The sequence below is a fragment of the Chenopodium album genome, chromosome 8 (genome assembly GCF_948465745.1).
Source record: "Chenopodium album chromosome 8, dcCheAlbu1.1, whole genome shotgun sequence".
Taxonomy (NCBI): domain Eukaryota; kingdom Viridiplantae; phylum Streptophyta; class Magnoliopsida; order Caryophyllales; family Amaranthaceae; genus Chenopodium; species Chenopodium album.
In genome coordinates, this window is record NC_137841.1 from 67,659,873 (window position 1) to 67,685,577 (window position 25,705).

At 35.0% G+C, this 25,705-nt stretch overlaps 3 protein-coding genes, 2 non-coding genes and 2 pseudogenes across 7 annotated transcripts; 2 read left to right on the forward strand and 5 right to left on the reverse strand.

The window, feature by feature from the left end:
• Nucleotides 1–48: 48 nt before the first annotated feature.
• On the forward strand, nucleotides 49–160 carry LOC145557212 (small nucleolar RNA snoR98). Its single transcript, XR_014092262.1, has one exon. It is a non-coding gene; the product is annotated as a small nucleolar RNA snoR98 (small nucleolar RNA).
• A 1,626-nt stretch (nucleotides 161–1,786) lies between these two features.
• On the reverse strand, nucleotides 1,787–1,873 carry TRNAM-CAU (transfer RNA methionine (anticodon CAU)). The gene is given in 2 exon segments: nucleotides 1,787–1,822; nucleotides 1,836–1,873. It is a non-coding gene; the product is annotated as a tRNA-Met (tRNA).
• A 563-nt stretch (nucleotides 1,874–2,436) lies between these two features.
• Nucleotides 2,437–4,558, reverse strand: LOC145556362 (uncharacterized). Of its 2 annotated transcripts, none has more exons than XM_081618014.1 (2): nucleotides 4,346–4,558; nucleotides 2,437–3,077 (listed from the first exon to the last, which is right to left on the reverse strand). In XM_081618014.1, the coding sequence occupies exon 2, from the start codon at nucleotides 3,059–3,061 to the stop codon at nucleotides 2,594–2,596; it is 468 nt and encodes a 155-aa protein (XP_081474140.1). In that variant the 5' UTR covers nucleotides 3,062–3,077; nucleotides 4,346–4,558; the 3' UTR covers nucleotides 2,437–2,593. The 2 variants fall into 2 exon arrangements, with proteins under 2 accessions (XP_081474140.1, XP_081474139.1); XM_081618013.1 differs by having other exon boundaries at nucleotides 2,437–3,107.
• A 3,514-nt stretch (nucleotides 4,559–8,072) lies between these two features.
• On the forward strand, nucleotides 8,073–8,492 carry LOC145555386 (thioredoxin H9 pseudogene; annotated as a pseudogene).
• A 451-nt stretch (nucleotides 8,493–8,943) lies between these two features.
• LOC145642077 (uncharacterized) lies at nucleotides 8,944–13,527 on the reverse strand. The gene is made up of 3 exons (XM_081693163.1): nucleotides 13,380–13,527; nucleotides 11,210–12,153; nucleotides 8,944–9,241 (listed from the first exon to the last, which is right to left on the reverse strand). Exon 2 carries the CDS (start codon nucleotides 12,114–12,116, stop codon nucleotides 11,232–11,234), a length of 885 nt encoding a protein of 294 aa, XP_081549289.1. The 5' UTR covers nucleotides 12,117–12,153; nucleotides 13,380–13,527; the 3' UTR covers nucleotides 8,944–9,241; nucleotides 11,210–11,231.
• A 1,005-nt stretch (nucleotides 13,528–14,532) lies between these two features.
• On the reverse strand, nucleotides 14,533–18,194 carry LOC145556364 (uncharacterized; annotated as a pseudogene). The gene is made up of 3 exons (XR_014091841.1): nucleotides 18,113–18,194; nucleotides 16,075–16,985; nucleotides 14,533–14,813 (listed from the first exon to the last, which is right to left on the reverse strand). The product of XR_014091841.1 is annotated as an uncharacterized LOC145556364 (transcript).
• A 1,749-nt stretch (nucleotides 18,195–19,943) lies between these two features.
• On the reverse strand, nucleotides 19,944–24,889 carry LOC145642078 (thioredoxin-like protein HCF164, chloroplastic). The gene is made up of 5 exons (XM_081693164.1): nucleotides 24,757–24,889; nucleotides 23,639–23,845; nucleotides 22,777–22,995; nucleotides 20,545–20,648; nucleotides 19,944–20,432 (listed from the first exon to the last, which is right to left on the reverse strand). Exons 2-5 carry the CDS (start codon nucleotides 23,816–23,818, stop codon nucleotides 20,150–20,152), a joined length of 786 nt encoding a protein of 261 aa, XP_081549290.1. The 5' UTR covers nucleotides 23,819–23,845; nucleotides 24,757–24,889; the 3' UTR covers nucleotides 19,944–20,149.
• Between the last annotated feature and the right edge of the window lie 816 nt (nucleotides 24,890–25,705).

A 25,705-nucleotide genomic window follows, 5' to 3' on the forward strand; every position in this document is an offset into this window, starting at 1 on the left:
TGAGTTTGGAGAGGAGGGATAGTTATGTCTGATTTCTGTGCAATATCAGATGTTTTTATTCCCTTTGACATTAGTTTCTTCTCCGAAAACGATAGCTGCAGGATTTAATGCTTGTACACCATTCTTTGTGGTTAGCAAGTTTGGCTTTTCTGTGACATGTTTTTGGCTAATGCTGTTTTTAACCTGATGTTTAGTTTTGTTAGGTCTTATCTTTTTTTATGATGCAGGTTCAAGGTTGGCTCTTGTTTTCTTGAGCAGGCGAAGTCTTTTAGTTATAAAATTTGTTGCAGTTACACTTGTACTCGTTGTTGCTTTGGTAAATTGGTAGTTTGTACTAAACTACATTGAAATGAAATAAAAGAACTTTTTTGCCATTGATATTTTTGCAGCAATGTTTTGGGATTTTTCGCAGTTCACCTGAATTTTGAATAAATATAACAGGTGATTATATGAAATTACAGTTCATGAAATTTGTAATCTATGCTGTTAAGAAGTACAGTTGTGTAAGTACGATGAACATCCTCTTTAGGTTAATCTATACTGTTAAGAAGTACAGTTGTGTAAGTACAACTGAAGATTACCTACACTAATAGTCATGGAAGTACAAGATTCATATTGTGATTCAACTATTCTTTGGTTTTTCGTCGGAAAAACAATAAAAGCTGTTCTTTGGTTCAACACACTTGGAAATGATTGTCTTAATATAACCATTAACCAGTACTCCATTTGGTGGTTCAAGGTACATGGTAGAACCTTTTGTGGATCACATTATTCACATGACTGTGTTCATCGGGTGTTTGAGTATTGGACTTCTGTGTATCTAACTGTATATAGAGATGCAAGCTCTGGACATAGGAGAAGGAGCCTCTACGTCTGTGTTAGCGAGCTGAACTGTGTATAGAGATGCAAGCTCTGGACATAGGAGAAGGAGCCTCTACGTCTGTGAGTTAGCGAGCTGAACTGTATATAGAGATGCAAGCTCTGGACATAGGGGAAGGAGCCTCTATGGCTGTGTGTTAGCGACCTGCCATGGGGTACGATATTGTTTCATACGGAGTATTTTGTCACTGGTCTAGTCTAGGTGTGCTATGGATAGTGGATCCAAGGCCTTTTGCAATCATCTTTCTTTCACGATTCAGTTCAACTTGAGAGGGTTTTGGTACTAGTGAATTGTAGCCTTCAGTTGGGTTTGCCAAAGGGCTAATTTGAACTTAGTGAATCAAAGCTGTTAGTTTATGAACTACATTTGGGCATCCCTCATTTGCTGCATACAGCATACTTGTGAACCATTAACTTTCGAAGGGTTTGATGAGGCCTTTCGACACCATCCAGTGTTTTTGTTAGTACCAAGGTTTTGCTAGAGAACCTTAGGTAACCTTAAAACCATGCCATAACCTTGCTCACTTCAGTTTCAATGACAAGCTTTGGGAGGGTTTTAAAGGCATGAGTATTAGCTTTCAAAGTTGGATTCGACAAGGGCTCAAAGTAATTAAGAATGTAAGATGGATTATGAACGGAACGTTGTTATCAATATAGTCATGAACTACAATTCCTCCGTTCTTTATTAGTTGTTGCACGTAGAGAGTTACTTGTTAAGAAGAAGAGAGATAGAGCAAGGAAAAAAAAAAACGATCATGACAAAAGAGCTCATTACTAAAACTGGATATTATTGCACCTATTATGAAACTTCTAAATCAAGGAAATATAGTGACTAATAAGCATGATTTGATCATGTCACAAAAAATAAAATAAAATAAAAATTTAAAAAAAAAAAAAAAAATCTGATTGGGGTGAGAGAGGCTCGAACTCTCGACCTCAGGATCACTCAACTTAGCTATGAGACCTACGCGCTAGCCAACTGCGCCACCACCCCTTTTGTTGATTACTATGTAGTTTTTAGCATTATATAGGAAAAAAGTTGTACATGTTATCAATTTATTGCTGAAACTCTTATTCATTACAATACTGTATTTCTCCTTATATCATCACATGTACACATCCCTACTACATTAACAATGCTATTATACCTCTCCAAAAAAAAAAAAACAATGCTAATAATCTAATATACCTTATCAGCCAAAAATATTTGTGATTTTATCACGGGATTCATATCATTTCAGACTTTTGGTTAATCCCTCTAAAAATATGAAAAATAAAAAAATAATAAATTAAGCTAGACCTTGATTTTAGTTCAAAAATTTCTGGTAAATACTTTCACAAAGGGACTGTATATCATTGTTTCTACATGTGCTCATTTAGAAGAGCTCATAATGAGCAACAGGCTAGTGTGTAGATGTATCATGTACATGATACATAAGAGTGTATGACTATTCAATGTTTGTTAGTCTGCAATGTATCCCTTAAAGATCTTGGAACAGTAGAGGCTTTATTAAGCATTTCGAAATTGCAATTGAATAAAATAGCCAAGCCAGGAAAAATGCAAAACAATACTGCATCAAAATTGCTTGTACATATGTTAAATGTGTTTTACTGGGTTTGACAAGCAGAATGCAAAGGTGGAACACACTGCCATGTTTGAAAAAATTCTACAAAGAACAGAACAATTATAAATCAAATTCCTAGAAGTATGATCTTAAAAGCAACAAGAACAATCAAAAGGGCATTCTCCAGTGTTACCACCATCTTGACTGTTAAGTCTCAGCTCTTCTTCTGAGTAAATAGCAAGTCCGTCATTTGTTCTCCTTCTAGGCTTGGAGTCAGGGTTCAAAGCTTCATTTTCTTTAAGGCTCCTCTTCATCTTCTTCTTTATTTTCTTCGATTTTTCATTTGTGTTGCTAGTTTTTTCAGCCTTCTCTTGCTCAGCCTTCTTCCTCTTTGCGCTTGCAAAGATGCTATCAATTTCATCGGCCTTCTTTGAACCAGCAGATGGTTTTTCTTGTTGAGCATCAGGTTCTTTTGGAGCATTGGATGCCTTTGAGGACTTGTTTTTAGGCATATCAGTTTCGTCGGCCTTTTTTGAGTTAGCAGATAGTTTTACTAGTTGCGTATCAGGTTCTTCTTTTGGAGCATTGGATGCCTTTGAAGACTTCTTTTTAGGCATTTTCTACAGTTGGGTGCTGTATGTAGTAGATTATCAATCAACTATCCTGAAATTCCACAGGTATTAAATGCAGAATGGTAAACAGAAACCATAGTATCGCAATGCAATAGATGATGATACATCATACAGCATAAAAGAAGAGGGGTTAGGAATGGTGTCTCTGATGCAACATGTGTATTCATAGAGTGAAAGGGCAGTCAAGCTCATTTCTGACGCTGCAAAGGATTATTTCTCAGCCCCCGCATTGCCTACCAACAATGGCATCAGCTATACAATACACTACCAAAATACAATATACAAAAGGTATAGACAACAAGTACAACTAAAGTTCCAGAGTTCATAAATACACGTCGGTGTAGAGTCAGATATTGCTCTAAAGCTCTTGGAAACAAATGAAGCTATGCAGACTTGCAAGGAAGCTGATAGAGAATATCCATAGAATATTCTCATCTTAGGTTTAGGATATATTCTGTATAAGATTATCTTTGATCAAATGCTAAGGTTTATAACAACTTGACTACAGTGTACCTTAACGATCTGTTTGGTTGGCAGTCATAAATCAACAAAATGGAAATGAATTTGTGGTAATCATTGGCAAAAACACTGTGTTATTTCAATTTTAAACTTCAACTCATATGCCAAATACACAAGTCCAACAAATTTGCCTCAAAAATTAAAAAGCTTTTTCCACCCTTGTATATAAACATTAAGGGGGCTTTTAGTTAGTGTATTTTTTAGATTGAAACGGATTCAATTAAACCAATTTCGTTACCGTGTGTTTGGTTTGAAGGCATGGAAACAATTGCCATTACCTAAGGATACTCCTCATTTGTTACCTCTAAAAAACTCGGGGTAACACATACCGTTACCCTCTTCTTAACAAATACTCTTTCTATAACCAAACAAATGAAACGGTAATAGCTAAATGATTACTTTCCCCCCTTTTAGTTGTTTCCTTTCCACTCCGTTTCCATTTTCCGAACCAAACGCCCTCTAAGAGGGATTCATTAGGGGAACTATAATTACGAGCCAAGCCCCGGATCGACTCGAGCTCAATAGGCTCAATTCGAGATGCATCAAATTTCAAGCTAAGCACGATAATCAATAAGGTTTTTAGTTCAGTTCGTGGGTTCGATTAGGGTCGAAATATGCAACACATTAGCAGGTTTAATTTGAATAAAGTATCAAATTAGGCTAAAAAATCACATGAACCCTAATTGACAATGCAGACAATTAAATTAACAATAGTGTGAAAAAAACCTAGAATTCGGAAAATCATCTTACTTCAAAAGCCGCTTTAATGGAGGCGAAAAAGCTCAGAAGCCGCTTCAATGGGGAATTCAAAGTACGGCGGTACGCTTCAATGGAGGAGAGAGAGTGAGTGTGACAGAGAAGTGCAGCGTATGATACATGGGAAAATATAAGTGAAAGTCTATAAGGCACCAACCGAGGAAATATCAAAACAGGGAAAAACTTTTTTTTTTTTTTTTTTTTTTTTTTGGGAAGGAGGTTATTTTTACTAGTAACCCATTGACTTGACTAGTTTTTAACTTTTGATGGGAAAAAAATTATTTTTATGTGAGATTTTGTAACATTCGTCTCGATTTATACCTCAAAAATGATGTTGATAGATAATCTTGTTGGGTAAAAAAAAGTTCTCCAAAAGTCAATTTTGAAGATTATAATACACGAATTCGGATCAATTTCGGAGATTTTGCGATCCAATGTTGAATAATCACGGAAACATAAGGAATATATCTAAGGGTCATATAATGTGGTTTTGAACCATATACAGTAATTACTTAATCACATAAAGGCATGCGGTGGTCTTTAGCCAATGAAAGAAAAGTACACTAAAATAGCTATGTTGTGGATGGTTCCAACTAGTCAAATAGCCTCTCCAAATATTATGAGATCAATGGAAAGTACCACAACCATTTTCCTTTTCAGGTTAAAAAAAAGTGTTAAAAAAAAAAATTCAAAACTGAAGGTTATTAATTATACATAGTAATACACTTTTGGACGAGGTCTCCAAAATCGCTGGTGAAAAACAAATGGGATCTGATGAGTTAATTAAGAGAGGGACATTTACGGGTAAAGTGGATGGCTGCAACTATTCATATGGTAACGTTGGGTGCATGGAAAGACCCCCAATCACTTTATCCTTCCGTTGTTTGTAACCATATTTGAGCACGGGTCGGTTATGTAAAGGCTTGTTGTGACCTTGAGTTAATGAAAGCTAATGTAGAATCTAAATTAAACGGGCAAATTGGCAATTTAAAGACGAAGTAAACAATTTCAACCACACAAATGGACGCCTGTGGTGTCTTGGCATCTATGGGAAGCACCCAAACTTGTTACATTTCCGATTTCACAAAAGTCAAAAATGGTAAAAAAAATTAAAGGCTATATCCTCAGTATTAGGCTATTTTTGGAAAATTTGACTAAAATTGAAGTGGATGTGTAAGATGACCTTTGACTTCATATGAGTTGGGTTTGATTCGTTTGAGCTAAAAGAATCCTACCAATTTGTTTATAAAATTTAAAGAAAGAGTTTGGTTCAACTATGTAGTTGTTTTGTCTTGTAAAAACAAACAACTATGTAGCTGTTTCGGAATTTTGTTGTATTGGTAGTGAAAAGCACTAAGAGATGGTTCCAATATCATTCATTGGTATTGTTGATGATTCCCAAAATTAATGCTATAACACTCCATTGTGGTATTAATATAAAATAAAGAATTGATCCAGGAAGTATAAATTTGGAAGTTTTTGACAAAAATTCATGAGTGAATTAAATTTCTAAGAGCATCTCCAATGGCAAGCTACAACATATTGTAGCTTCTCTTGCCACATCATATTTTTAAGCTACAAAGTTCCACATTGGTTGGCTATAACATCTTATAGCTTGCCTCATCAAACAATTGTTTAATTTTATTTATTTATTTATGTTTGATATTTTATTAAAATTATTAGATAATATAATGATTTTTATTTACTCCTATATCATAGATTATTGTAGATATTTTTTTTATATAATATGTTTACCTTTTTAGTTTACAAATATATAATACCACCAAAAAAAAAGGAAAAAAATTTCTGGTTCAGAAAAAATAAAATATTAAAAAGAGTGTGATTAAGATAATATATAAAAAAAAAAACTGAAACATATCATAAGTAATGTATATTTTATCTACTACTCCGTAGCATTTTGCATGACAAACAAGTTAACACATATAGTATTCCAACTACATTATTTTTTAAATTTAAAAAAAAAAGTATTTTCTCTAAATTTCAAGCAGTGCTGCTTAATAAGTGAGCAGTGTTGCTCATTGAAGCAGGTCTTCCAATATTGTTCCAATGGTCAAGCTACATCTTTGATACTTTTTAAATTTGCAAGTAAGTCCCTATAATAAACCATTGGAGATGCTCTAATACTCCCTCCGTTTTTAAATACTTGCTTCATTTCTCTTGGACACACATGCCGATACTAAACTTTAATCACTAATATCTTTAATTATCAATAAATATAAATTCTTACAATTGAAAATTAATAATCTATTCATTGAGATGATTCCAACAAGTACCCAAAAGACTATATATATATATATATATATATATATATATATATATATATATATATATATATATATATATATATATATATATATATATATATATATATATATATATATATATATATATATATATATATTTTATGTATATATCATAAACATTAGTCAAAGTAGGACAAATGAATAGTGCAAAAAATAGAAATGGAGCAAGTATTTAAAAATGGAGGGAGTACATAATAATTCTTTATCTTTCTACTTAATTTTCTTTTATGCGGCATTAAGGGATTAAGGGTCATTATCCTAAAATGTTTGAAGAATGTAAAAACTTATATCCTATTTTAAAACAAAAGGCTTATCTTAGTTTTCACTTGCAAGTGTACATAATTGCTTCATACTCTATATGAAATATAATTGAGATAGTCTTATACAAGATTTTGTAATTTTCCTACTTAGCTAATTAATTTTAGGTAATATGTGGGTTTTTAGATATAAATGCTTAAATTTTGGCGTCGTAATTTGTGGGTAAATGAAGACAAATATTTAGGAAGGGAGGGGGTGTGGATGGATTAGAGTTGGATTATATAATCACTCCTTGCTCCTTCATACACAATAGAGAGATACATTGAGAAGAGATGAAATATTGATAGATTTAGGCCCTATTTGATTCACCTTAAAAATATAATATTAAGTAAAAATAATTTCAGTTCAGTAAAAATAAGTTCAGTTCAGTAAAAATGATTTCAGTTCAGTAAAAATAATTTCAGTTCAGTAAAAATAAATTCAGTTCATTAAAATTCAGTTTTCTTAAAGAAGAATTATAATAGAAAATCAGTAAAAATAATTTCAGTTCATTAAAAATAATTTAAGTTCAGTATAAATAATTTCAGTTCAGTAAAATTAAGTTCAGTTCAGTAAAAATAAGTTCAGTTCAGTAAAAATAATTTCAGTTCTGCAAAATTAAGGTGAATCAAACAGGGCCTTAATGTTGTTAAAGATTTTTTTTTATCAAGATAATGAGAAGTTACAAATTATGTAACCTTTCTATTTAGAGTTGTACAGAGTAGTATTAATCAAATGTGCCTTAATATAGATTAAAAGATAAAGAAGAAAATGCTGGCTTTTGTTGGCAAATTTATTTGTTTTAATATTATTTTGAAATTTCTAGCTATAATCCAATCCAATCCAATCTAATAAAAGCTAAATATAGTGCATTATTTCCAATATTTATTCTCCACATCTTCCACCCCAAATTTCTCTTTGATCCTCCATCTTCTTCATTAACATATTCTTGCCTCAAAAAGGGTTCTACATTTTATCAACACAAGTAGTTGATAACATCTTTTTAACTAAAGAACCTTTCAAAGGGGACGGGGGATCGGCCATAACTCCGTATTTTGGCCTTCCCCCAACGAACGAAGGTGATTTTCGTAAGGTGAAACATGACATCCATCCTTAGTAACTTGTGTTGTGGTTGTATATGTGGATCATATGATGATGACGACGATTCCTTCCACGCAAATGGAAATGTGCAGCATATTCTCACGCTTGATGCTTGGGAGGAGACGTTGAACCTAAAAGGCAAGATTATTATAGCATGTTTTAAGGCATCATGGTGCGGACCTTGTAGGGTAATTGCACCCTTCTATGGTGACTTGTCTCGAAAATATGCTTCTTCCTTGTTCGTTAGCATTGATGTCGACGATGTGCCTGACCTAAGTGATGCATTCAATATTCAAGCCACACCAGTTTTTTTCTTTTTTATGGATAGACAGGAGCTTGATGTGATGGTTGGTTCAAATAAAGCAGACTTACAAAAGAAGGTAGCTTCTGTTATAGAGTTGTATGGTCAAGAATTTTAACATATCATGTATATCACTCTGTAATTTCACCTACACTTAATGTTATGGTAGTCATTTTTTTGCTCCATTAGCTTGTTTGTTTGTAATTTCAGTAAATTTATCAGGCGAGGATGATGCATTATTCATATATCACTTATTCATTATACACATTTGCATAAGCTAAGGCAAAAAAAAATGGCTATAATCATTAAGTTCATACGTCGTACTTGCTAAGAGGCTCCATTTCATAATAGTAGATACACTTTCCCTAAGAGGCCCCTACAAGTTACTTTTGAATCATTTTCTAACTGTGAAAAGCAAACTATCTACTAGTATTAAACTGAAACGAGTATTAAATAAACCCTACTTAGCATAGGGCAACCTTCATTAAATTGTGGAATGACATTTATAATTTAAGTAGAGGGAGGGGGGAGGGGTTGTTTAGAAATATTGAGCTCAAGTAGGGTAACCATTTAACCAATATCGAGATTTGTAACCAGAAAACACAAGTTGACAAGGTTTCCAGTCTGCAAGAAAAGAGACAAGAATTAACAGATAGATAAATGTTCTTTTGTTCAATTAGCAAAATCTACACTACAAAATCTGTCTAGAGGTACAAAGCACTACTTGACATCCTATGAGCAAGCTCGTTAACAAACACACCCCTCCGCAAACGTTTACTTCCTCTCCTATCATAGATGGAACCAAGCAAGAACTGAGCTGATCAAAGGAAAATGCATGTCTACAGCATTATCACCATACTAAAATACCTGCCAAAGCAAATATATGTGAAGAGCGTGAAAAACAGATTATGAAGATTAATCAAGGCAGATAATCAATGTAAGGTACAATTTTTTTAAAAAAATGGAACAAATAAATGCATCTTTTTTTTTCTTAGGCAGGAACAGGCAGAGTTTCTTACTCAGAAGCCAGAAGAGGTAGCTTATCAGCCCAAATAAAGAGGAATTGTACTAAAGGCATAAGAAAATGACATTCTCTCTCACTTTCTCTCATCTCCTTAATATATGTGCCTAAATCAACCGCGTCAACTAAATAGAAACGGAGGAAGTAATATATAGTTTTTGGGCACAATGCTTAACTTAGGAAAATATATGTACTTGTAGGTCAAATATAGGGTTATTATATTATTGTGTCTATAGATTTAGTGAGTGCGTGACGGGTAAATAAAACATGTATATATTAGATTGATTGTAGCTACTGATGCGGATGGTATGATAAGATAATTTAAGTTTTTTTGTCAACGGGAGATATAAATGAATTAGTCCACTTCTCTTATGTAGTTATTTTTTTTTTTAATTTTTTATTTAATTTTTACGAGCACTTCTCTCATATAGTTATGTGGAGTATTATTCAATTATTTTTCAATTATTAAAATAACATTAAAAAAAATTAAAAAAAATTCAAATAACATAAAATACTATTCAAATAACGTTCCTTTAATTTTTTTTTTTTATTGACCATCAGTAACCAAGTCCTTTATTAGTAATTCAATTACCTTTGTAATTATTTTTCCTACGGGTTTAATAATTTGATTTATAAACCGTGCATCGCACGGGCACTATGCTAGTAACCTATAACAAGTTTAACAACATTGGGGTGAAAGAGAATTTAGAATCCAATACAGCACATGAACATACGAAGGGCTCTAAGCAATTTTGAAAAGAAAACTAGAGAAACTAAGAATGAATTGAACCTGTCCAGATAGACATAAAGATCCAAAAAAAAAAGGGTAAATATTTATTTGTGTGGTTAGACAAGTGACACCACCCAACGCAAACAAACAGATTTTTTGCAAAGGAAATCAAGCCTACTTGCATCATAGCCAACAGGCCAAGATAGGTGCACCAATACACCTTCATCTAATAAGAACATAAAATTCAGCACATTAAAACAATGCAGCATCCTCCTTGCAAGAACTTCTCTATAGTACTATTGCCTCTCAAATGACCAACTCCATAAAATAAAGTATGGCTACACAGGAAATCCAGTAACAATACCAATTCTTTGAAACCCTTGGCTTGGGGTAAAAGTATTATTCATTCCATAAGCCAATCATAGTCTTCACAAACTAAGCATAAATATTTAATTGCAAAACATACAAATTGCAAAGAAGTCAGATGACTCAGATCTTACAAGAGCAAAATCTATACCTAAAACCAGACTCATTTTTACACCGCTGTAGAGATACAGTGATTGAGATTAAGGCTTTCATTGATTGATTGATTGTAGAGGTGACATACTATTGAGTATTGAATAAGGAAGTTAGTAAATGTGACTGGATGGGATAGTCTTTCAGGACAAACCTTACTCATAAACGCCAATTCTTGAGTCACAAAGCAATCACTCAAAACTTTATCCTAGATAAGTTTATTAGTATCTTCACAAACAAATAGCATTCCTGGCTGGTCAGATTTAGATGACTAAATTCTTGCAAAGCAAACGGAAAAAAGTTCATAGAAATTAACACTCTCTCAAAAGTCCATACCTAAATACATTTATGATGGTGAATTTGTGATCAAGTTTGATATTCTACATGTGTCATTGGCGTCATTGCAGACTGGCAAAAATATCAACTATCTAATCAAGAGCAGAGCAACCAAAAACTCACTATTCGACTACTTAAATCCAAATATTTTAGAAGCAAATAATGTCGATTTCAAACGAATCACTAATATAAGAACATATGCAGAGTAAAATAAAATAAGCAGCAAACATACCCAAAGCATTGCAGTAGTTTAATTACTGCTGTTGATTCTGAGGTGGCTGTTGAGAATTTGGAGGTGGTGGCATCCCCGGACGAGGAGGTCCATAGACTGGCACCTGTCCTCCAGGAGGTGGTGGCATTCCTGGGCGAGGAGGTGGGGGAGCTGGCATCCCAGGCCTGGGAGGAGCTGGCGGACCACGCATCATTGGAGGAGGGGGGACAGGCATCCCTGGTCGCTGGGTATATTGAGGAGGAGGCATTTGATAATGCCCAGGAGGAGCTGAACCAGGTCTTGATCCGGGAGGGTACTGCCCTGGGGGAGGTGGGCCTCTTGGAGGCATCTGTGGGGGCCCACCTTGAGGTGGGAATCCTGGCATCTGCTGACCAGGTGGCCGCATTACAGGTGCATTTGGGTAAGTCATCCCAGGAGCTGAGAACTGAGGAGCAGGGACTGGTGGTCGAGAGATCTGAGGCTGCATCATGCCTGGAGCTGGACCACCAACACCACGAACTGGACCAGCCAGACCAGGCTGAGCATGAACAAGAGGTGCGGTTGGAATACCCCGTCCAGCGGCTCGGCCAAGACCAGAACCAGCCACGGCAGAGGCACTCATGGACTTGGCACGTGACTCTTCAGGAGGGGGAGGGCCTTCAACAGTCATGGAAATCAACTCTTCACCTCTAAGGATGACAAGGCCAAGGGTACGGCGTTCTTCTCTCTCCTCATTAGGGTTTGTTTTGTTGGTTTTGCTACCTTTAGTGGGAGGCAGCTTCCGAAACTCCTCACAATCGCCAAGGACAAGATTCATGTGACGATCAAAGGCCATGAACTTCCCCACGAGTTGACGGCCATCTTGTATAGTGACCCGCATGCGGTAATTAATAAACTGGAGCATCTTTGAACCCTTAGACATCGACATGTTGATCGATTGTCTAGTCTCTAAACACCAATATGACCTGCACAGATGCCTCACACCCTTATAATCAAAGAACAACAATTCCTTCAAAGTAATTTCAACAATTCCTTCAAAGTAATTTCAACAATCTAATCTAAAAACGATAAGTACACAAACAAATATGCATTTCTAAGTGTCCATGATTGACACAAGAATTTAATCCCTCTCGAGCACAAACAACAAGAAATTCACAATTGATCTAGAGTGGGTTGGTTACCTAATCATACAAAACAAGACAACCAACCTTCACCATGACTTGTAAATTATAAATGCCAACACTATTATACTAAGTGCACTATCACATTCAAGAAGGCAACGTACACTAAATTATCTTCTCTTCAAATCTAAAGCACAAATGTTGATCAAGCCCATCCCTGAGGCAGGGCAGGAGGGAAAAAAGGTCTAATTTCATAGTTCAATCCCAACATTAAAGGGTTGTGCAATACATTAGCAACACAAATTTGATTCAATTATCTCAAAAAAAATCAATGATTTTAGGGAAATTTGACTCAATAATTAAAATAGGCTCATAATTTTCTTTTCTGGTAAATTAATTGCTGGTTATGATGGTCTCATAATCTTAGAATTTAGAACCAAGAGTTGAGATTTTCGAACCCTACACTTAATGCACTGACAATTAAATTAGATGAGATCAAAGATAAACCCTAGAAACCTGTTTTAAAAAGTATTAGTTTTCCTTTATCCTTCCATTTCTCAAATACTATTTTCACACACCAAAGTTTGTAAGTTTTTTTGGATTATTTATTTTTATTTTGAAAATGGCTGAAATCAAATTAATTAAACTGAGTTTACAACAACACCCGGTCAAGTACTATCGTTTAGGGTTTAGGGTTTTAGGCTGGCTCGACTCGAGTTTGACGCGAACAAGCCTCGAATCCGAAGCTCGGGTTCCAATGGCCTCAAATAGTATCCACTAAGCTCGAAGGCTCGATTAGGGTCGAAAAAATGCAACTCATAACAATCAAATTAAACACAATTATGAATCAAATGAAGCTAAAAAATCACATAAAATACTTCTGGATTAAGAATATCAATGTAAATTGCACAATCCTAGAAACAAAAGCATTCTATATACCATTTCATAGCTTCAGCAATTATAAACAATAGTCCAAGAATCCCTCTTAATATGAGCCCTAAATTGACAATACTGAAAATTAAATCAACGATAGTATTGATAAAACCCTAGATTATGAAAATCAATCTTACCTCAGAAGGCTGGTTTAATGGAGGAGATAAAGCTAAGAAGCCACTTCAATGGGACGGCGGAGCGCTTCAATGGAGGAGAGAGAGTGAGAAGAGCGGAGCAGCGTGAAAGTGAGAATCGAGGGAAATTAAATTGAATGAAAGAAGATTAATGGGAGGCATATAATGTCGACCGTCAGATCTAAATAATATCAACGGTCTATATCTTCTATTTAAGGTTTTTTTTTTTTTTTTTTTTTTTTTTTTTTTTTTTAATTTTATCAAAATGAAAAAAAAGGAAACCAATTATTTATGGATCTTTTATCGAAATGACTAATTACAAATTTTAATTCTAAAAATAACTATTAAACTATATTATTGACGGAAAATTACCTATACTTATATCTATTAAAAAAAAAAAAAAATTACCTATACTTATATGATTTTACTTTATTTGTCTCTTTCTTTCTCAACAAAATTTTTGTCGATAATTGTAGAACGTAAACAATACGAAGTAAATATCAAATTGAAACGAGGGAAGTACTTGTATTAAATTAAACTCTTCTTGTCATAGTTTATATATGATTACTCATTAGGACATGTACATTAACTCATTAAGCACTCTCCAATTGGCTCTCATAGGAGAAAAATCAAAAGTAGCTATATCAACCTGAATAATAAAATTGTTGAGAGTTAGTTGACTCCTTATAAAGAGCAGCTTATGGTTGACTCTTGGAATAGAGTCATTTTATAGAACCATTTCAATCATTAATTGTGTAATATGTGTCCATGACGGATTGACGGACAATAGCTCTCCAAGTTTGTTTTGCTCAAACATGGATTGACCTAATTAAAGACTCATCATTATTTGAGATTTTTACGAGTAGGGAGTATATTGTAGATAGAGAACAATAGAGAGGTGAAAACCCTTAGAAAAGCTAAGTAACTAACCATTTAGGAGGTAACCTTCACTTATTATTATTATTATTATTATTATTATTATTATTATTATAATGAATTTGCGTTTTATTACGAAGTATTAATTATTGTTATTTTGAAGAGAGGGGAAGTTCGTTCACTAAGAAACATGGAGCTCAAACAGGGTAGTAATTTGTAACCAGAAAACACAAGTTGGCAAGGTTTTCTGTCTACTAGAATATAAACAAGAATCAACAGATAGATAATAGTTCCTTCATAAGAAAAATAAAATTAGCAAAATCTACAAAAACGAATCTGTCTAGAGGTGCAAAACACTACACTAAAATATCCAATGAGCTTATTTAGTCACTGTTGTGAAAAAAAAAAAAAAAAAAACCAATGAGCAAGCTCAGCAACGGTAACACCCTCTGAAAAAGTTCACTTCCTCTCCTATCATAGAACCAGACCATAACTCAGCTGATCAAGGGAAAACACAAGTCTGTAGTTCTGTACTGCAACATAATCACCGTCCTAGAATACCTGCCAGACGAGACAAATGTAAAAAAATCTAATTATGAAGAATCAGACACCAGAAAAAAAATGTTACACATTTTTACAATTGTATTTATTCTGTCATGGACTTTCCAATTTCAAAATTTAATGACATAATTTGGATAATAACCGCGACTTTTTCCTTCTAAGGCAAAACAAGTGGAGTTTCCTACTTGAAAGTTGATATAAGTAGCTTAACAACCCAACAAAAGGGGACTTAGGCTAAATGCATCAGAAAATGAGAATACATAATAACTTTGGGGGCAAAGAGAATGGAGAACCCAAAACTGGTCATTAATTTGACATGGTGAGGCCGTGTAACTAGGAGAAATGAATTAAACCTTTCGACATACAAAGGGGTCAAAACAAGAGATCGAGCTTGAGAAACTAGGAGGAATGAATTAAACCTTTCGACGTCAAGATCTAATACAAATTGGATAAATATTTACCTGAGTAGTTAAAAAAGGATAACATCCAAAGCAAACAACAGCAGCAGCAACAAAGCCTTAGTCCCAACAACAACAAAGCATACTAATATTTTTAATGCAATTAAAATCAAACCTACTTCATATCCTAGACAAAAAGGGCTAGATCAGTACATCAATACGCCTTCATAAAGTAAAAACTAATTACCTGCCCCAGGTTTCATTGCACAAACCATATTCTTCACCAAATGAACGACAATAAAAGATACCAAAATGACCTTCTATATATTACTATTGCCTCTTAAATGACCAACTCCACCAAAATCAAATAAGGCTAAGCAGGTATCCAGTGTCAATGCCTATCATTCACAAACTTCACACAAGATTTTTAATTCAAAACAAATCATTTGTAATAAATGTCAGGTCTACAAGTGCAAACAACATCGAAAACCAATAAACTCCAATCTTGTACCATCGAGTATTGAACAACTAGGGAACGCCAATATGACTGTATGGAAATCATGGAATAGTCTTAAAGGACATATCGTACTCATAAAAGTCATTTCTTGAGTCACAAAGCAGTTACCTTCATAAAAGTCTCAGAGCACTAACTCCACAAACCTATTTCATTCGAATTGATATTAGGGGAAGGGGCAACTAAGGTAGTGCACAATAAGTAAATTATATCCAAAGCTATGTTAATTCATAGCACATTCCTGACTAATCAGAGATAAAGACAATGATTCATGCAAGCACATGGAAAAAAGTTGCTGCTGCAGATTCAAGCACATATGCAGATTAAAATCAAATAGCAGCAAACATACCCAAAGCATTGCATTTGTCTAATTACTGCTGCTGATTCTGAGGTGGCTGTTGAGAATTTGGAGGTGGTGGCATCCCCGGACGAGGAGGGCCATAGACTGGAACCTGTCCCCCAGGAGGTGGTGGCATGCCAGGTCTAGAAGGAGGTGGCGGGCCACACATCATTGGAGGAGGTAATACTGGCATGCCAGGACGCTGGGCATAATGAGGAGGAGGCATTTGAAAATGCCCAGGTGGAGCAAAACCAGGCTTTGAACCAGGAGGGTACTGCCCCGGGGGAGGTGGGCCTCTCGGAGGCATCTGTGGTGGCCCACTTTGAGGTGGGAATCCTGGCATCTGCTGACCAGGTGGCCGCATTACAGGTGCATTTGGGTAAGTCATCCCAGGAGCTGAGGACTGAGGAGCAGGGACTGGTGGTCGAGAGATCTGAGGCTGCATCATGCCTGGAGCTGGACCACCAACACCGCGAACTGGACCAGCCAGACCAGGTTGAGCATGAACAAGAGGTGCGGTTGGGATACCCCGTCCAGCGGCTCGGCCAAGACCAGAACCTGGTACGGTACTGGCACTCATGGACTTGGTACGTGACTTGTCAGGAGGAGGAGGACCTTCAACAGCCGTGGAAATCCACTCTTCACCCCTAAGGATGACAAGGCCAAGGGTACGGCGCTCTGTCTCCTCATTAAGGTTTGTTTTGTTGGATTTGCTTCCCTTAGTGGAAGGCAGTTTCCGAAACTCCTCACAATCACCAATGACAATGTTCATGTGATGATCAAAACCCATGAATATTCCCACAAGCTGACGCTCATCCTGAATAGTAAAACGCATACGGTAATTGATAAACTGGACCATCTTCGAACCTTTAGACATCGACATGGTGATCGATTTGCTAAACTCTAAACACCAATATGACCTGCACATATTCCTCGAATCCTTAAAATCCCAAGTATATTTTCTTCGACATAAATTCAGCAATTCAATCAACATAACTATACATATAAAATATACTTTTCTAAGCGCTCTTGATTGACAAAAGAATTTTATACCTCTCAAGCACAAAAAACAAGCTTACAAATCAAGTGGCTGGCTACCTTATCATTCAAAACAAGACAATCATTCTTCACCATAAATTTTAATATTTAGATTTCGCCCTTATACTCTATAACAATCAAGAACACGCGCAACAACAAGGTCAACAACAACAACAAAGCTTTAGTCCCAAAATGATTTGGGGAATCAAGAACACACACACAAAAAATAAATAAATTAAAAAAAAAAAAAACAAAACAAAAAACAAAAACAAAAAAACGTTCTTTTCAAATTTCAATCACATATTTTGATTTTTGATTATACTCAAGCAGAAAATTCGCACCCCAACACCGGTTGTCAAATTTTGCTCTTGAAAGAAACTTTCATTAAGCAAACAATAGTATACCCTTATTACAAGTGCAAACAACCCAACAAAATTTCCCTTTATTCAACTCCAAACAACGAAAACAGTCAATTCAGAGTACTTATAATTACTAAAAACAACCCTGGTAAACCTAATACTGAGATTAAAGGGCATCATTAAGCTTCTCAGCAAACCTAAATCATTAGAAAAATAATAACAATAATAAAAAAAAACAGTGAATGCAACAAATAAAAAAAAAAAATAAAAAAAAAAACCCATGTAAAACATTCAATCAAACCAACAACCCAGCATTTTTTATGAAACCTACAACTTAATCAGCATTTAATCGGAACACATAGCATGCAATGTTCTTAAGGGAAATTCAACTTATAAATGCCAATCAACAAAAATTTCGCATCAAAAACCAAACAAGTACAGAATTATTAAGAATTAAGCAACCAAATTACAACATGTTTTCAGAAAAACCAAAACTAGTCCACAATTCACAGAGAACAAATCAATTCAATTATTCAAAGGGTATTTGAATCATCATCGTGAAAATAAATGGGCAATTTCAGAGAATAAATAACAAATATAAATACAGAGAATAATGTAAGAGGAGAGAGAAAGAGAGAAGAGAGTGTTACCGAAGAGCAGTGTGGTAGCGTCGAAGAAAAAGTTCGGCAAATGCAGCAGCATTCCTTGATTTAACAGAGCACTGCACTACAAGTGCAGAACAACGAGGCTCTCTTTGGATTTTTTTACTACAACAATTTTAGGCTCATTTTATAGGTTTTGTATGAGTAAAGTATGGGCCCTGAGTCGGGTATATTATATTGAGATTCGAGAGATATAAGCTAAATTACTCTGTTGTGCATTGTATTATACTCCTAATAGGTTGGACATACTAATACGATGGCTCAAGTGGTAATCAACTTGATGTCCTTTAAGAAAGGTATCAGGTTTAAACCTCACCGTGTATAGAAATTCTTGTTAGGAGTCTCACCGGCGGATCTAGGAGTATATAAGTTTTATAGTTGGTTAAGTTGATTAGTTACTTGATGTATAGATTTGGAAGGTCAAGAGTTCAATTTCCCTTATTTGCACTTTTTTTTTTTTTTTGTGGACTTCTTAAACTCGTATATATTCCTTTGTGGCTTTATTAATTGAAATAATTTATAACTTCGGCCTGGTCTATAAATAAATTCTAGATCCGTCCTTGTCCACCATAAGCTAGGTGTGCTATCCGGGTCGAATCCAGATATAGTCGGAGTTAAGTTCTGGTGAACCGGTTGGACATTTGAAAAAAAAAAAAAAAAAAACCCTAATAGACTGGACACTTGAAATTGAGAGGAGGATATAGCTATATCCCACAATAGTGCATGCAAGCTATCATAAACAACTAGTATTCTCCGTCCTATCTATTGTTTTGGGTCGTAATTTTTAATTTTGGATAATGTCCTCGCCACTTATACCGGCGTTTGATTGCGCATATATGACGAAAAATTACAATACAATTATGCTTGTATGACTTGGGTAGAGCGGATATGACTCAATGAGTCTAGGGTCAATTTTGATAGTTTGAGCTTTATTGGGGAGCTAGATGAGCTAGAAATTTAGCTAAATGATATTTGGTGAGTATCTTGCGTCAAATGGATCAATGGGTGGTCATACGTACATATTATTGGATCATTTATACACTTTGTCCTATTTGGGTGTGTGATTGTATGAATATGATAATAATGCATGACCATAACAAAAAATATGACCTTATTTATCAAAACTAAAGAGTTCCTCTTGATCTAAAAGTCCAAACCCAAACTTCACCCAATATCAACTAGACTAGTATAATTTAAAATTACTCTAATTTTAATACCTGGGTGTAGGTATATGCAAAATTTTCAACTACAATTAAGCACAGAGATATCCTTTTCTGGGATTCTTAGGTAGGAAATGAAGTTGCTACTACAATCACCCATGTTATACAATGAACTGGTAGATGTTCAAATTCGAATAATTTAGTTAGGGAAATCTCATTAGTATTCACAAAAAGAAGCCAATTGTAACAAATTTTGCCAAGTAAACCTTAGCTTCCTTTCCCTGTGACAACTCACACTTCAGCTTTCTTAAAAACTTGCAACAGGATGCTCTGCTATAAGAATGTTGCACCTTAGCTCGAATCAGATAGCAGTTCATTACTCCAGAAGATGAACAATTTATGGCTGATCACCACAAGAAAGTAAACAATTACTCTCTAATAAATCAACTACAAAACATAGGGTTGCTCATGAGTTACAGCAGCATCCAATGGCATTCGCGAATATGAATAACTGTGCTGTGTATGAGCCTCGATAAACAGCAAGAAACTATGGTTATTTGGAAATTGGAATACATTCAACTTTTGCAAATAATTCAAGCAACATGAGCATGACAGGATGCCATTCACAACCAAGGGCCCTTGAATGTGAAAGAGGAGACTAATACAACCATTTTTAACCAAGTTTACTTCTGTAGAGAGGAAGTGTTAATAAAATACAACTATCTTGCAAATGCAAATTTTTACAGATCCCATATAAACATTTAATGGAACTAGCGGGATGTATAATCTACAATATTTGTATAATAGTACCTCATGGATGTACAATGATATAGTACAATATCAATAATATTCATAATGGCAAAATTTATCCGTGACTTCTAGGATCAGCAACTTGGTGAACCCTTCTAGCCTCTGCATTTGAATACTGCCCAACAACACGAGCATGAGGAATAGATTCTCTACCACGTGCTAGAGCGTCCACATTTTCCACCAAGTATTGGCCAGGAAGCCTTCCGACCACATTCCCCTCCTCATTGCCATCCTTGTCCAAGAATGCAAAATGTGGGATGCCCTCAACACCAAATTCATCAATCTCCTGCTCCCACTTGGTGTTGTCAACATTCAGCATCACAAAGTTAACACGATCCCTGAGAGAATTCATTACGAAAGTAAGGTCATTAAAATATAGTAAAGCGACTCACAAACCAGAGCAACAATCAAGGTGATTCAGGAAAAATAGTAACAAAGAAAAAATTTCACCTGTACTGTTGCTCAACTTTGTATACCTCTGGTGCTAGTTCCCTACATACTTCACACCAGTCCGCATAGAACTCCACAACTGTTGGTTTTCCATTTGATAAAGCCTGTACAACAAAAATGTCCATGTGCAAAAATGGATAATAAGCCACTGAAAGCCAAATTGAACATTGTGAAACACGCCAAACATCAATTTTTTTCACCATCAGACTTTAAGCTATGAGGTAGTTCATTCACAAAAATTTATTGAAAAAAGTGTTCATGCACTCGACTCTAAGATTAAGTGAAGGTATTAGATATTCATGCCTCTTTCTAGTTTTGTTTCGTGAACTTGCATTCAAAAGCATCAAGTTTAAGTTCAGTAATGGCATAGTTTTGCTAAATGCTTAGTGTCCCCCCTACCCTCTAATTTATTGAGAGTCCTTCAAGAGGACCTAGGTCTTCAGAGGCTGTCAATGGCCTCAATGCCCCTTGATTGGGGGTCTTTCTTAAGGAATTGAGTTAAAAACTAATATAACTATTCTTCATTATTAGAATTTACACCACTTCACCATGTTGAAGTAGTATATCTTTGAAATACGTGTGTTAAGGTATCATTGAGGGTATAGTACAAAAGGAAAATTCAATAAAGGAATAAACTAAATTTAAAATTTGGCCAATTAAAGGGACAATTTAAACTACAATTGTGGCCCAGTATTTTGAGATGGCAGTAGTAACTTTTTACAACCACTCCAAGTTTAATTCTGCAAAAACTTTGTCCATGATGTATGGACTTGGATACGAGGGTTAGTCTTAGGACTGAAAATGATTTTATTTTTTCTGTTTTCCTTTTAAGTATACAAGTAGCAAGTATATTTAAAAGACACGCGGTCGCCCATGTAAAAAAGGCAAAGAACAAAAAACTCGTAATGAACTTATGAATTGACTTCAGGGGAGGGACATAGGTAACGGCATAATAATTTCGTTAGGACTGGCTTGGAGAGGAAGCTAGCAGCGAGCTTGCTTTATAAATAAGAGAAGATTAGGGATAGGGGTTATGGTGAATATCTCCAACCTCTTGAATGTTGGTTAGGGAGAGAACAAGCCTCTCGAAAGCTTGTACTCGCTTTCTTATATTTTTAGATTTTTATGTCAATTTCATCATCATCTTCTTCTTCTTCTTATTAATTTCTGCTAAAGTTTCTAGTTCATAAGCTTCATTAGTCAAAATCATCATTTTCTCTTTAGAATCATCCATATAAAATTCTGCAGAAAAATTAAGGAATGACCAGTATAATTCAGAATCTAATACTTGCTTCAGCTGCACAATGCCTCAAAAAGTGAGCTTAAACCTTGAAGTGAAAGCTTCTAAGTGGTGGTGAACATAAAAAGTAATATTTCCTAGGAAGCTTGTCCCATGCAGTTACATTCCTAGGTCTAAGGTGCTATTTGGCTAATCATGGGAAGGTATGTTTCCCATCTAAACTTCCACTTGGGACCTAGGCAAGCAGCTTCTTCTATTTTGTGGGAAGTGAAAGTTCCTAGGAAGCAACTTGCTATGTTCTTCCCAACCAAATAACTCCACATTCCTCCACTTCCAATTTTTTTCATGACAACCAGACAAACACTGAGCTTAAAGAGGATATGGAGACATGGTTGTGAGTGTTTAAACTCGAGGTTTTAAGAGGGACAAGTATTCAATTTCTATCTTTGGCCAGAAGGGTCTATCACTCATTTATCCTGCCAACTCAAGCATTTGGCACAGATACTTGAGTTGAAACAAAGCTTCAGAGTTTTCACAGGTTTATGTTGTCAGACATATTCAAAAACATTTCTAATGACTAGTAAGGTCCAAGACATAGCTTTTACATCTACTCGCTCCGTTTAAAAATACTTGCTCCATTTCTGGTGCGGAGTTTTAGGAGAAATTGGAGAAAGTAATAAAATATGGAGGTAGTGGGGTTGGTGGAAGAATAAAAAATTGTAAAAAAACCAAAAGTAGTGGAGAGAATTGAAGGAGAGAGAATATGGAATTAATATTGTTGGGTCCACTTGGTGAGAGAAATTACTTAAATATTGTAAATACTTTCCAAATAAGGAAATGGAGCAAGTATTTAAAAACGGCCAAAAAAGGAAAGTGGAGCAAGTATTTAAAAACGGAGGAAGTATTTACCATTACTTCGGCACATATAGTGCACAAAAGTGTTATTAAATTTAGAGACAACTAAAGGAAGTAACACAACAGAAAAGACAAACCTCTTCATAAGGTAGTGCCATGGCAGTGAGGTCTCTTAATGAAACGCCAAAATCTAAACGTGCTGATAAGAAAAGCCCTAATGCTGCAGCAGTGGATAACACAGCTATTCTCTTGTTCACTTCTTTGGTTGGAAGTTCAGGAAGGCTAGCATCAGTGGAAGAAGTCACAACTTGGCTTGATTCCTCATTGACTGAATTAGTTTCAGCAGGTGGCTTCTCCTGGAAAAAGTTTTAATACACAAGAATAGTACAATTAGATATAAGCTAGCAGTGGCCACAGAGTCAAATGTGAAAAAGCTTGTAAATTTTTCCATCACAACTAGAACAAGAGCCAGAAACTCAGAAAGTGCTTGATTTTCTGGCTGATCAAGACTTCAATATTTCAGACTTTCCACTGTAGGTTTAAAACATTGCTTAACCAGAACATCGTTCATGCAGATGCAGTTGGCTAATGAATTAGAAGGGTAAATGTGAAATGAGTAAGAATCGATAGTGAACCTTGGATAGCCACTAAGAAACACTCAAAGAGTAAGATTATGAAATTGGACAAGGTTCTATAAAAATTCACCAAAATAGAACTTATGACTAGCACTAGATGGTTTCAGGACTTGAAGAATTAAGTTATACAGTGCCAAAAAATACCAAACATCATTCAGCAACATTATATTTGCTAGCATTACAAACCACCTCAGCTTATGGCAGTAATCCATTTGGCATTATCAGTATCTATGAGATAATAGAAACTATACCTAATATTAATTCTAACATGTCTGCAATATTTGTTTGTTGATGCCAAGAAAATTCCCAAATGTTCAACCTTAATAAATGCTGAACGACACAGATAGCATTCAGACATACCTACCGTTACAGGAGAAGAATCTGAGGGAGTAGGGTCGGCTTGGCATGCAATCGATGGCAGTCTTCGCGATCTGAGTAGAAATGGCCTAGGGGATTTGTAGAGAATCTGAGAAGAGTGTTTGAAATTACCAATAGGAGAGAATCTCTGACCACTGACCAAATTCGGAGAAACACGAGCAGCCATCTGTGGCAGCAGGGCCTCCTACGAGGACTGGTAAAGAATAAATCAGTGTCAAATTTAATAGATGAGCAATACCTAGAATCTAACCATTTCACTTGGCAACACTAACTACGGTGGAACATTACTAAACCATAGAACTACTATCTTCCAATAAGCTTAGGTTGATATGGGATTTTAAGAGCATGGTTTGATATTAAGAAAAACTATTGCAATCGTTACTACGATGAAAACTTAGAGAGTAGCCAATTTCTTAAAATTCGAGAGCAAACACTACCAAAACCTAAATTCTGCACTCCTTGGAACTTTCTATCCCCATTTCTTACTGCCTATCCTACATATATAACAGTTTAAGTTCCAAATATCATAATTCACACACTTAATCCAACAAAATTTCACTAATCATTTTAACTACCCAAATGCATGATCAATCAACTAACATAATACCTCCTCATAGACTCCGTGACACCTCTCTGTTCTTTGTTCAACAAACGAACAACTAATAATCATTCCATATTCTTCTAATCTACCCAAATTTAATTGGCTTTCTCCATTATATGTTAAAATACATGATAACTTAAAATCGCATTATTTGCATTCCAATTACCAAATTATATTTTAAAACCCTAAGAACCAAATTATACATTTATACTTCATCAAACATTCAATCAAGTAAATTATGGAATATCATAATTGACTTTCTTAACCGAAAATCAACTAAAATCTTGGAATTTGATTTGGTAAATCGATTAAATTCAAACAAATTCAGCACAGGTATCAATATTTAGGTTCTATACTAGAATTAACAGTTACATATGTTTTTTTTTTCGATTTAATTGAGATATTCAAGTTCATATGTAATAAGCAATAAATTAATCAAAGATTGAAGACAAATTCAAGCAGAAATCCAGTAATCAAGAGGAGAGAGAGAAGAGAAAGCTCACAGTAGTGCAGTTCTGTTACGTGTGAAGTGAAGTAAAATGGAGATTTGTGGATGAGGTTCTGTTACACCACTTTTGAACAAGTTCCGTATTTTTTCTTTGTTACACTAATTTATTTATTTATTTATTTATTTTTGATAATCTTGTTACACTAATTTGTTAGTTGTAGTTGGTCAAATGTCAAAATAACCTTCAAACAAATCTTAGACCAATATATTGCCACATTGTCCACATAGGAAGATAGGATAGGTGTACTAGAGGTGTTAATTCGGGTATTTGGGTCGGGTTTGATGAAGCCGAGTCGTAAGCTGATCAGATCGAGTCTATATTTAAATTTAAGACATGCTAAATTATTGTGTCCAAACAAATCAAAATATGAATTTAATTTTTTTCGGGTCAAGTCTGTGGGGTAAAGTACTTCCTTGTCTAATTGTCTAGGATGTCCTTTCGTTAATTAAAAATAGTTTAGGTTCAATGTAAATTACATTTATGGTGCTACAGAGTGACCGAATACATGATGAATACAAAGTTTATTTGAAATTAGTTTTTGTTGTTTTTGTTATGCATTTAAATTGTACTACATACGTTTATTACATTTAATCCAAACATAATCGTGTCATACTTTTTTGAAGAGACAATCTTCTTAGCACCCCAGTATAATTACATGCTTATGGTCTTATGTAGGCAATAATGTATCAACATGCTTGTATAATATCTCCCTCCATTCCTAAATCAGCTCGGTCATTGTAGATTTATGGACTTAGGGTGCATATTTGAGGATTTCAGATGTTTCACATCTCAGTCTACAAAAGATAAAAAAAAAGTAATTATAGTCCATAATCATCATCATTTTGTGAAAAAGACATGAACTAGTGATTAAAACTGCAAATTGGGTACAGCAGCTTAGCAAGTCCCAGATTCTCGTACCACCTGTTGTTACGACCATTATACT